Here is a 13,622-nt window from a genome sequence, read left to right on the forward strand (position 1 = left end):
ACAGTAACGGTAACACTGCCTTTGTAATTGTGACCATTTAACCTTTTTTTATAGATATTTATGATGTTTCCAGTATCAGAGAGAACAATAATGTTTAAATATGAGACAGCCTTAATATAAAAATAAATTTCCACTGAATACTCATTATATTCAATTGACGTTTAAACAGTAGAAGAAACTGTAAAGGAGTAGTTTTTAATTTATTCTTCTGAATGCATGAACACTTCAAATTAATGGTCAGTGGAATTACACATGCATCAAGGGGAACAGAGCATCTCTGTAAAGAGCATTAAACTGTCTATAGCAAATGAGAGTACTTAAGCTTTTTGTTTAGTGAAGACTGTGTAAAATATGGAACCCTGTAATTCTGTGCCTGACATCATGACTTATTTTTAAAACTTTGGTATTCAAATTTTTCAGTTTGGACTCCTCCTGTTTTGCTCCTTGGCACTAATTCTTTTATCAGCTGCATTCCACGTATATTAGTTTACTGCTTGCTCCTTTCTAAAGTAAGTCACTGCTTCCCTACAAGAGGAGACTCTGGACACAGACTCGTGTGTCTACCGAAGGTATAGGTTGGACAAATGTCATATTACTCTTGGTCCACTGTTTGGACTGTCCTGTGACACTGTCCTGTACGTGCCCTCATGCTGTGCCACAACATATATAACTTGCACCCCCAGCTTCATGAAAACATCATCCTGACAAACTGTAACACAGCCCCTTGGCGTGGCTGTCTGGAGCACTTTGAGTAAAAACAACAGGAGAAAACTTGAATTTTTCAGGGCAGTGGTGCAGGACAAGTGTTTTGCAGCAGAGACATAATTCACTGCAGTAGTGAGTCCTGAGCTCAGCCAAGAACTACTCTGTGCTACCTCATCTGAGGGCCAAAGCTGAGGTCCTTGCTGTGGCAAAGACAGTGCAGCCATTGTCAGTGTAAATTTTAACCAGTTGAGAGAGACAGCTGATATCAGTACCGGACTTAAAATACTTGTGACAATAGCAGGCAAACAAAATTGCCTTGTTTTAAATGTTTTGTTATCCCTTCCCCCAGCTGTTAGCAGTAGTGGAATATGTAGTCATTGAAGATGCTTTGTTTTTCTCCCAGCTTAAATGATCTTCAGCTAAATCACTAGTGCTTAACCTTATGTGAACATCTCTATGGGACTTCAGTTCTGGGGTCTCTATATCGTAAGTCCTGCAGGTGTTTTTCACTAATATGTGGGGTAAGTTTGTCAGGATAGCCTTGTCACATGAAGGATAGAGAGATTCAAGGTTGGAAATATCTCTGGTCATCTAGTCCAACCTCCTCTCAAAGCAGGGTCGACTTCAAAGCTAAATCAAGTTGCTTAGACCCCATCCCTCTGAGGTTTGAATACTTCCAAGGATGGAGGTTCCACAGCCCCTCTGGTCACCTGTTCTTGTGTTTGACCCCTCATGAGGAAGAATTTTTTTCTATCTGTCTAACCCCCTCTGCAACTGGCAATGATTGTCTCCTATCCTTTCATTGTGTGAGAAAAGCGTGTCTCCATCTTCTCTGCTACCTCCCTTTCCATGCTGGAAGGCTGCTGTTAGATCTCCCTTTTGCCTTCTCTTCTCCCAGCTAAGCAAAAGGCTGCTTCCCTCCGTCTCTCCTTGTGCATCATGTGCTCCAGCCCCATCACCTACATAGTGACCCTCCACTGGACTCTCTCAAGTTGGTCAATTTGACCAATCTTGATTTAGATCACAGACTCAGGTGGAAGAGTCTGTGGAGGAGGAGTGGAATGAAGAGATGAAGTAGTTAGTTTTTTTTCCATTGGCTTAGTAATCTGGTAAGATTTGCTGTGCAAATTCCCATTTGCTAGTACTCACCCTAAGGAAGGTGACAAAATATGGGACACCTTGACCCTTTTGTAAGTAATCACCATTAGATCTAGTGAGTCATACAGAGAAATTCCACTTTTGCTGCTTGCTCACTGGTCTGATCACCACAGACCTACCAGTTGAGGAGTAAGTTCATTAAACTACTGTTCTGATTTTGGAGTGAAATATTCCAATAACTAAATGAAGTTAGAAAAAAAAAAAAAAAGAAAGCCAGAGTGGAAGCACAATAAAAGTAGGAATAGTCAGTATCCCGTATGTGCTGTATTTGTATATTTAATAAGCATCATTTAAAACTCTTCCCATTAGCAGTTGGAACAAGCTTACAAGTGTCAGGTAATGCTGGCCTCAAATTTAAGCAGCAGCTCTCCATTTGCTATTGAGGTAACATTGAAAAGCAAATGGAACATGCTTTACCTGCACAAAGTGATTTCAGCCTTTTATGTGCCTGCTACAGTGGTCTAGGAGCTTACTTTATGGTGAATCAGTTAGTTAATGGTATTGGAATTAAAAGATACAGTTAAATTTACAAGGCCAGGAATGAATCTTCTGTTAGCACTCTATGCTGCATTAAGGATGTAATTATAGATTCACCATGCAACACTTATTAGGCTCCTCCAGCCCACCCCCCCCTTTCACACAGATGGTGTTGCAAATCATCTCTCAACGGTCACCTGCTTGAAAGGAGAGTTTCATATGCAAAGTGCTATTCTTTGTTTAGATATGATAGCTTGCAAGACGTAAAATGAGGCAGCTATTTAAATTTGTTGTTACAGCACTTGGGCTGGGTACACAAGATTAAATAAAAAGAAAATTAGGAAGCAGATGCTTGTGGCTTAACAGAGGAATTGTGCTAAAAGATACTCCTCATTACTGGTGGATATGAGTAATTTTACTAAGGCAGCTGTTTCCTTAATCAGGAAAAACACAAACCTCTAAGATGACATCCAGATGTTTTCTGTATCGCTTCACAATGTAATGACTTTCCATTGTATATGCCATATTTTTAATTCCATTTGTGTTTACTTACGTTACATTCAGTGTATTTTCAAATACATGTATTATCTTCCTTAACTGTAGAAGAACTGATCTCTAAATATACGCCATATATTTTGAGCTTTTGACATACTTGCCTGGTGTTAGTCCTGTAGCTGCTTCTAGGACTAACAATGCTCCATGCCTCTCACTAGTATCCAAGCATTTAAATATCAGACTTCTGCATGTTGTGGGCATTTTTGTTTTGTTTTTGGTTTGGGTTTTTTTTTGGGTGGGGAGGGGTGTTTGTGGTGGGGGGCTGGTTTTATGGGACAGAGTCTGTTCATCCTCTGCTTGTGTAATTGTACAGTGCTTCAGTCCGTGCTGCCAGGGACTCTTGAGTGAGATGTACTGTGGTATAAACAGTGGGTTAAGACCCTGTGCCAGTTATCTGGATATCAGGCAAAATCAGAGGTTTAAAACTTGCACTAGCTTTCAGGTTTAGGCTCGGTCCTCAGTCATGGGCTGCTGACAGTGTTAATGGCTGCTAGCTTGCCACCCGCCATTGCTAGAAACATGTGCTTTATTGGACTGGAGACTTGGGATTACAGACTTTTCAGTGATTCATTGCTATTTCTGACAGGACATAAGAATGGCATCCCAAATCTTTGATGCTGATAAATCAACACTGAACTATTTTATAATTTATTTATAAATAAATTGTGTGGGGTTTTTAGAATCTTAAAATTTGAGCATAGCTTTCTGACGGTATGAGTTTTGATACCTGGGGTCTGGGCCTTGAGAGCCAGCTGCCAGTGCACAGTTGATCTGCACATACGCAGCAAATGCAGCTCTTTACAGTTCATACATGCTGCGTACACCTCTTGAAAAAATAAGGCAGCCCTGAATTTGGGGTAACGAATTCTCAGAGGCTTTTGTGCTTAAAGAATTACTTTTATTACAGATACTTAAGGTTTGCTTACTTCATTCATCACCACCTGTTCCAGAATTTAATTGCACCAGAGATATTAAATGATCGGTTCATGTGCTTTCTAGGTACTAATGAGTTGTTGCTTAACTTCTAATTGTGCAAGTATTCATAAACTTTAAAAAAAAGAAAAGTTAATGCTTTTTTGAAATTAGTACGTTCATTAGCAGTTTACTCTCATTTCTGGTCTAAAAGTTCTTCCTGTTAAATTGTTCTTGGTGTTTATAGCTACATACGCAATCTTAAATACACAGCTGCATAAGTAACACATGAGGAAATAAATTAATATAACTGGAACAAACTCTTCCCTTATGATTTTTTAATTCTACAGTATTGAGCAATTCCTTCCCTCCTTTCAACTACGAGTACAAGTCAGAGGTGCATGTGTTACTGTACATTGATATTTCTTAGTTTTATGCCTTGCCTTCTTTCTGCGTGAGATTTTGTACCATTTATTACTGGCTTTCCTAACATAACATTTTAGAACACAATATATATTCTTAAAAGTTCTTCTGTTAAAAAGCAACTGAAGTAATTATATATTAGCTAATGCTGATAACTTTTAATTTTTTTGTTTGTTGCTATGTACGTTTGGATTAAATGTGGAAATCTAACTAATCCGGTTACTTCCATTTGATTAAGTTCTATACAGTCTTTCAGGGTGGAGGAGGTGTCTTTCATGGTACTGTGTGATTTCTTTGGTACAATGAGCAGCTAGAAAGAAAATCAGTTTTATTGCCATCGGTGAAAACATAACAAAAAGAGGCTAATCAAATAAAAGAAAGAATAGATTTTTTTTTTGTAGAATTGTAAGCATTTTTTTGCATTATCTATTTCTAATTAGATTTTCTCCAGAACAATAAGTAGTCAGCCTGATGTATGTTTTAGCTTACTTTGTGAGATAATAGATATTTTTCATGCTCTTCAATTTTGGATTTTCCATCCATTAGATTAGTATATCCTGTATTACAGTCTCTACATACGAGAGCCTAGCATCCTGGCGTGTTCTGGAGATGGAAGCTCCTGCTCACAGCTACCTCACGTTTCCTAAATCTCTCATAATCACAGGGTCCAGTGAGGTTTTTTGCATGCTTCTAAGATCAAGGTTTTCAAAAGTTGGAAACTTTTGTGCACCTTCTCGAATAGGCATGTCATCTCAAGCGCCCAGAGTTTGAGCTCTCTAATGCCTTTTGATCTCATGTGTCAAATACAAGTTTGGGGCTCCTGTACTGAAGATCTTGTTAAAAGTATTACGCTCTGCCTGTTTCAGCCTTAGATTGAGATAACTGCCCCTTTCCCTATCGGATCTATATTTTCTAGGTTTGCTTACCTGGAAACCAGTATGCACGTTTGTCTTTTAACACCTTTACAGCCCAGCACTGTATGACAGTAGATGTTTAAAAAGATTGTAGAAATGACCATAGATGATAGTTATTTTTAAATATAATGTTCTTCCTGCTTAATACAGTTGACACTGTTCTTACGTGTAAGAGATATGTGGATGAAAATCAGTGCTGCTTTGACGAGGATTTTAACGAGAGAGGAATGATAGAGATCACTTATGAAACAAAGTCTTTTTAGTTTAGTCCTTTTGCTGGGATTTTCTTTCTGCTAGCAACACCAAAATGGCCCTCCGCTGCACCTGTGTAACAGCTTAACTTGTGCTCCCTCTGCCGGCTTTCCTATGGGATAGAAACCCTAGCCACTCCGTTTTGCTAATTTTCAGGGAGGTTGGCTTGTTTGTTTAAAATCTTGTTAAAATAAAATGCTGTTCTGTCCAGTCAAAATTCTCGTGTCAAGCTGTGACAAATCTCCATTTGTAAAGAAGCTAAAGTGTGCTTTCTTTCCTTCTTCGTGCTTTTAAGGAAATGATGCCTATTTAAACTTCCGGCACATAAGTCTGCTCTTTGCTATTTAGGCTAGAGAAGCCTGGGATGCCCCTGCGAGTGGCTTGGATGGCCCAGGCAATGCAGGTCTGACTCTGCTTACCAACCAGAAAGCCTTCCCAAAACTCGGACTGCCAAGGGCTGACTCTAGCATCGCCATGTGCAATCATGCTGATTAGCTCTGGTCCGTCTTTAACTGCCCTAGGTCTACCCTCGGGCAGAGCCACCCACTTCTGCACAGTCCTCTTTAGGAGGACATCCGGGTCTCAGGGGGACCCATGCATTTCTGTGGCATTTCACGTGTGCTCCCCTCTGGTCCAGCAAGACCAAGGCTGACCCAAAACTAATAAGCCTGACTTGGACCCAATGTATTCCCCGGAGAAACTGCTCAACATATACTCTCCGGCACGTCTGGTTCTGGGAGTGCAATAAATACAATTACAGCTGAGAAGGTCCTAGATGAAGTCCACTTGGACTCCTTCTGTTAGTGCTAGTTACAATGCTGCACCTCAGCTTGGATCTAGGGATGTTATTAACCACCTTTTCACCTCATAGCACAGCTAATCCATAAATGACTTGGCTCAGTCAGAGATAATTGAGGATTGACTGAAATTAAATTTGAAACCACCTGTTCCTGTCAAGGTAATAGTAATTGTAAAAGCAGTAATTGCTGCTGAATTAATGTCAGCAACTGGGTAACTTGTAAAGGTGTCGTAAACGCTGGAAAATATGTTACAGTAAATGATTTCAAATAATATAACACTTAAGTGTTATACCATTTAGTATTGAAGCTTGTCAAATAGTTCAGCTTACACTATTTCAAAAATTCTGATACTTCAAGTGCAGCACGAAAATCTTTAGAGCTTTTGTAATCTTCCATGGTAAAAATAAAATAAGATACAATGATAACAAAAATCCTGGATTGTTTTTCAGTGAAGAAGGTATTAGAACAAGCTCTTTTAAGAGTTCTTCATTGTTAACAGGTCATTTTAAACCTAAATCAACATTTGTTAGATTGAAAGAATTTCTATTTAGTGTTCTGAAGAGAAGCAAAGCAGTCTGTCCTTGTTCATTTTTCTGCTCTCGTTTCCTGCTTTTGCACTGAAATATTCATTCCTTACTCTACTGGGAAAGGCAGTCAGGTACAGCAAAGAAAGCAATAAATCTTACTTACTGCCCTGTCAGTTTTTATCTGTAAATATAATGCAAAAGTGAAAAATGCTTAATTTGACAGAATTAGAAATGTGGAGAAAATGTCTTTGTCAATTTAAAAAAAATAATAAAGGATTAGGATTGTTTCCTTTAATTGATGCTAAAATTTGACTTCTGGTTTCACTGTTATGCTGTAAATGTTTCTGTGAATGTTGTTTATATCAAATACTACAATGGGTTTATACCCATCTGGATTTGAAGGACACAATTACCCCATATTTCTAGTTAGATTTCATATGAATGTTTTTTTAGATAGAATTATGGATGTTCTTTATTTTATGATAATATACCATGTTGTGCTATTTGTTAATTAAATGTGCCTCATACAAAATTCTAATATATTTTGTTGTGTCCTGTGTTTTGTTTTTTTCCTGATTAGCAACAGCAATTACATCTATGATGAGGTAATCTAACATTTTCATAGGGGTTTGTCATTCCGGCTACTGGAAATGTGTTTGTTTATCCAGAAGAGATAATATTCCTGCACTATAATGAAAGTCACTACTGCATCAAATGACAGCTCTGGACTCAGTCCTACAGTTGTGTTTTTGCAGGCAAATCCTTATTTCTCTCTATCCCTAATAAGAGTAAATCTCAGTGATTATTGGATTGGGTCTTCTCACATAAGCAGTGCAGTTCTGAATGTTTGACCTCTTTTAAAATTCCCTTTTAGAAGAGAAAGACCTTTCATTTAAAACCATTTATAAAAGAAAGTTGCACAAAACACACTTTTGATATCTGCATTCCACATGATCGTGTAGAGAATGCAAGTAACTGCTTTAAATTAAGCTGGCATTTGGAAAACGTAGTTCATTAAATTCATGACAAGGTTTCATTCAAAGTTCTTCTCTGTCTGCTGGTTTATGCCCAAAACCTCTGCTGTTGCATCAGTGACGCAAAATAAGCAGAACAAAAAACCCCATACCCAAAGTGCTTTTCTAAGCAAGAGCACTTCACTGAGTTAAGGTCACATTTGAGAGAGAAATGAGGAAATTTTTATTAAAAAAAAAAAGACTTTAGGAAAACTGCTGATGGAGGTACTGTATATGTAAATGTGGTTACTTTCCTTACCTTTTTCAGTAGTAGTATAGCAGTGCTACTAGAATGAAAGATGCAGAATATAGCTACTGAGGAAGCGGATGACTTCTTGGCACTGGGAATCATGATATGCATGCATACTACGTCCTGCAAAAGCACACCTCCTTTAGCTTATGTCTGCTAGAAGAAGGGCCTTAGTTCCAGGCTTGTGTTAGTTTGTTATCTCTTATGAAGACCAAAAATATTTACATGTATTTAAAAAAAAAATTAAGAACGTCATTTAATGGAGTGAGAAAATAATACTTTGCTCACTGGATAAATGAGCTCACTGGGCTTGATATGTGTGCTAGCTGTAGGATGAACAGACAATAACAGGAAAGCTGAATGTGCATAGCAGTGACATTGATTTCTTGTTTATGCATTGCTGTCCTAAAATGTCATTCAAAGAATTGCTTGCTTGGAGTTATGGTGGCAGGATGGGGGAAGAGAGGGGTTGAGTTTTTAAGGCACCTCAGATTGGTAGCTGAAAGGGCAAAGACAACACTGCTTTACTGAGCATCAAGCTTATTTTAACTAATAATTCATAGCTTACTAGTATAAACAGGCCTCTCAGTGGAAAATGTAGTTACTCTATTTTGTGTATAATCTATTATATAGACTATAGTAAGTATCTAATTTACTTTAGTGCTAGTTTTAATTACGAGTAGGACTGCGGAGTGTGAAGGAGTCACTTATTCTAGAAAAGAATCATTCTCACATAGGACCCTCACACAGAATCAATAACATAAAAAATTGTTAGGAATCTTACATAAACCTTTTTAAAAATATTAATAACACTTTGAGTTTAAAACAAGAGATTATGTCACATTCATGGTCTGTCTTCTGACAAAAATGTTAGAGAGAAATGATTTAAAAAGCATTTAGTATCCTACCTAACTTTACAATGTCATATAGTGATCATGTATTTTTGACCCTTTTTAACTCTCATTTTCTTTCCTGAATCACCATGTTTCCCTTAGAATAATTTTCTTTACTGTAGCATAGTATCTAGCAAGTTAAATGTCAGTGCAATTTTTAGTGGTTTTGTTGCTTTTTAAAGGTAGCAGTAATACTTTCCTCTCGCTGCTCCGTCTAAGAGAAGGGATCAATCAGTGTTGCTCACTTATTGTATTATCTGATCAGCTAATGGGTCAAGTAAACAACACCGCAGTCCCTTTTCCCTAAAAAAGTGTGCAATCTAGACAGGGGATATGATAAAGCAGGTGAAGCGTGAGCAAGTCATAGTGGTCTTGGAAGTGGTTTATGGACTGAGCAGAGAAATGCTTTAACCCGGAGAGCTGAGGGCAGGGGGCTATGGGATGAAAGAGGAGCTGCAGAGCCGGCGTGGGACAACGATGACTTGTCCCAGGTCTGATCCGGCTGCAGTCGTGTGTGTAAGCAGGCCCTTATTACTGCTGGCCAAGCAGCTGGGAGGAGAGGCCAGAAAAAGTCCTCAGGCCTCTTGAGATAACCGGTCTGATGGGAAGTTCTGCTGTAGACCTTTTCCTTTCTCATATATAATGGTGTCTCTTTTCTGTGCTCTGTCCTTTCCACCTTTACCCTATATGTCTAAGTGATAGCTATCATACTTTTTGCTTACCGAAGAATGACTACTCAGTATCAGCAGGAAGAGTTTAGGACTTAGCAAAAAGTTAAGATTCATGTCAGCAATAGAGATGTTAAGTATAAGTTTCTTTTTTTTTTGTTTGCTTGTTTGCTTTTATTATCCAAAAAAATCTTATCCTGTACAGCATTTATTTCATGTATAACATTAGAAGTTTATGGTTTACTAATGAAAAAAATATGCTTATTATTGAAGTTAGTGTGCAGTAATTACACCTAATACCAGTTTTTCATATTACTATTGCTTAACCCTGTTAAAGCTGTGAATTGAAAAATAAAGTAGTTTCTATTATTAATCTTCACCCTCTTTCCCTTGCTGAAAGATGATAATTTTTCTAGGTGATGTTCCTATTTAGAATGTTCAGTCATTCACACAGTGTTGTTGTATGTTTGTCATTCTTGCCTATACTATTTTACTCATTAGGTAGTAATTTAGCAGTCAGTAGTTCGCTCTCATTAAATTAGCCCTAGAGATAAAATTGGATAATATCCAGAGTTGGCTTTTTAATAATAAGCTGTTGCAATTCTCATGTGAAAAAGAAGTGCATTTTCAGCTCAAGACTTGTTCCAAAATCGCATGAGAGTTTAAAAATCACTTTTTTAGTTCTGTTTTTCTAATTGCTTTTCTTTATGGTTCCTGTATATCAAATTGTTTACTACATTGGAAGACATGCATTTTGGAAAAGAAATTAATTAGAAAATCCAACTTCATTATGTATTCTAATGTTGAAGATGTAACATTTTTTTTCAAACTACTGTCCTTATCAGGACTGACTTATGGTTTCCTTGCCTATCCATAAATGGAAAAATATTTCCTTACCGCTTGGTATTGGATTTGTTTATTTTTGGATGACCATTAGTTTTGGCACGTTTAGGAAGTAGGCAAGGTTCTTTTGAAAGGATTTAGTATGTCAAATAAATACAATAGAAATGAATTGGTGAGAGTTTATTTGAAATTAAAGCATTTTTGCTGTACATTGACTCTTTATTTAATTAAGATACTAAAATGTTACATTTTTGTCCAGAAGCAATTAGCAATTATTATAATTGCTCTTTCTGAGTTTGCATATATTCTTTTTAATGATGGAGGATTAATAAAAAGCGTAAGGTTCAGCAATTACTGAGTCTTGGTCATTGCCTCGCTGCCAGTACTACAATTTAATATTTGTGTGTCTTTTGAAAGGGAGTTCTCCTCTTGTCCCAAAGTACATCACATGTCTGAAAAGACTACATCTGACACTGACAATCTCCACTTCTAATCACATTTTGTAAAACAGAATATCTGCCCCCTTCAGATATGAGAAAGGATGGGTTTTATGCGGTGCCATAGATGCTTCTGCTGGAATTCAGGCTCCTGATATGTCCGTTGCTCAGGAAGTTCATCATAAAACATTTTCCTGCTAATACTTCAGTGTTTCAAGTAGAGATGCTAAGATGAGCTGCTGAGCTGATCACATCATATGCTGTGAAAGGCTGAGGAGGCCTCTCTAGTGCTGGAAGAGCAAAACCTAGGTTTGGGTTTGATGGATCGACATGAATAAATACGACTGCTCAGTGTAACAGATAGAAAGCTTGGGTTTTCCTCGTGGAGTTACTCTCATTTGCTCTTCTCAAGTAAATCTACTTAGGGATAATGAAGTTCTTCAGATTATTGTTTCTGAGTGTCCTTCAAGGTTACCCCCTGAGGAGACTGAATTACGTACTATGTGAAGGTCACAAATCATAACTAATTTTTGACAGAATCCACGCAGTCAGTACACTGGGAAGTCAGAAGTAACATGGATTATGGAAGGATTTCCAAGCAAATTATTTTCCTTACTGCTTTGCTTCACATTGCTCCCAGCACTCATATGTACTCCACTTGAAAATACAAAGGTACTAAGATAGGAGGATTTAGTAGCTTCATTTTTTTGACTCCAGCCATAATGGGGCTCCAGAAGCAGGAACAAATTACTAAACTTTACTCAAAATCTCCAAATCTCTTTTACTGTAATTCCAAATCCTGGACTATTGTCACAGAAATCTTAAATCCTGTGTCATACGAAGAGACTGTGGGATAGTCTGTTATGGTAGCTGGTAGCAGTTAAGGTAAAATATATGTAGTTATAGTAGTATGTATGGTTGTGGGATAGTAGTTATGGTAACATGGTAGTCCCAGAATTTCAAATTTTCTCCTGATCAAATACATTATAAAAACCTTTACACAAAATGACTTTTAGAAAGTGTGATCTTATAAATTGTATATTATTTGTATAGAAAGAAATTTCTTCCGTTATGTTGTTTTGACCAGCAATATCTTTATGTGAATGTGTAAATATAAACTGAGTTACTGTGTATTTTCCTTCCTTCTGTGAAAATTTGCTCTATTATACCTTCCTATACTGTGACATGCATTACATGTACAAGATGATTTCTAATAAATAAGTAAATAAATAATTCATCATAAGTATGTTTGAGGGGGAAAAAAATGAATTGAAGGGAGCCATTATTAAAATGAGAGCATGACGAAGGTGACTTTGCCATTTTGGCTAATACACCTGGGATAATTCCTTTCAGTGTTGCACCGAACCTCAGTGGAATTTCAAGCAAATAGGACTTGAACATCCACACATTGTAATCACTAAATAGGTTTCTATATTTAAGTTGAAACAATTTTGCTTCTAATTAGAAACTCTCTTTACTAGAGCAGTCATTGCTCTGAAAGTCAGGTTAATGTAACCTAAGCTAACTTGGCAGTTGAAGGAAAGCAAAATCCTCTTTGTTCTGGCTGTACAGCTATTACCCAGAGCATGAAAGTTCCTTATGTTAAATTGTATGTAATTCCTGTGGGCAGATGTTAAGCATTTGAGGTCTTTCTCCTTCATCTTTTTAGGATGAGAGCTGAAACATTTTTTTTGAATGCTAAAGATGAGTAAAGTCTCGGCTATCTATAGGGGAATATTCCGTTTGGGGGGTTAATCATGGCATCGATACCCATTTGTCTTCCTGCAAAGCCAGCTGAGTCCCAAAAGACTACTTAGGAACTCAGTTGCGGTGCTGCAAAAATATCATTGTGCTGCCTTTTTCTGTTGCTTTTTTGTGGGTTGTGTTTGTTTTGCTTTTGCCACATGTCAACCAAGCCAGACAGGGCGGCGCACAAGCTGTTCTGTGCAAACCACAGCAGGTCTAGCCAAGTTTATGACTCTGATTTGATGCTGATCATACCAGATGTATGTCATCTGGGTATCTTTCCTGAGTAATACTGTTGCACGAGTTCTTCCATTTTCTGTGGTGTCCGCTACCCCTGTTACTTTGCATAGTGGATAGATAATTGTACTTTGCTTTTTTGACATCACACTGAAAAACAGGGTTGCTTCATTGTGCTGAGATGATTTTGTACCGCACATTCAGCAGCAGGTTCATTCAGATTCATTCAGTGGGAGCAACATCGTCTTTTCCAACACTTTGTTTCTTCTTAATTTTCAGATATTCCGAAAGAAGGCAGTGGAACTTGGAGAGAAATTGCTGCCTGCTTTCAATACTCCCACTGGGATACCTTGGGCATTACTGAATATTAAGAGGTAATATCTAATTTTTGATGACTAGAGCGTATAAAAAAGTTAGTTGAAATCCTGTCTCAACCACAGAGCTATTGCAATTGCCTCACTATTTTAGTCTTTCCAGCTAGGCCAAAGTTCACATAAGTTCCTTGGTTTTATAGTTTAAGTTAAGAAATTTAAATAAATACACATTGTGCACACAGCAATGCATTTATTCACCACAGAACCAACTGCTTTTCTGTTAATTAGCATGTTGCTCATCACTTTTCCTGAAGTCCTCCTTTGGTTTTAGTGTTGTTACAGGTAGGGTAGTTGCAAAAGGAGATGTGCTACTCCAGAAGGGTAAAGATTCTTGCCAGTTAAGCTACTCTGTGAAAAGTACTATTATTTTTACCTGTTCTTATATGTAGTATCAGTGTGTCCTAAGAAATGAGAATAACATCTGCTACAAGTGACTCA

At 37.5% G+C, this 13,622-nt stretch overlaps 1 protein-coding gene across 1 annotated transcript in view; it reads left to right on the forward strand.

Moving 5' to 3' along the window:
* The window catches only part of MAN1A1 (mannosidase alpha class 1A member 1), a 148,430-nt gene that overhangs the window by 72,626 nt on the left and 62,182 nt on the right, over positions 1 to 13,622 (forward strand). Inside the window, exon 5 of the mRNA XM_067293796.1 lies at positions 13,090 to 13,184. Coding sequence (XP_067149897.1) covers positions 13,090 to 13,184 — 95 coding nt within the window. The remainder of the gene's footprint in view (positions 1 to 13,089; positions 13,185 to 13,622) is intronic.

Source organism: Apteryx mantelli, chromosome 3, assembly GCF_036417845.1.
Source record: "Apteryx mantelli isolate bAptMan1 chromosome 3, bAptMan1.hap1, whole genome shotgun sequence".
In the NCBI taxonomy this organism is placed as follows: Eukaryota; Metazoa; Chordata; class Aves; order Apterygiformes; family Apterygidae; genus Apteryx; species Apteryx mantelli.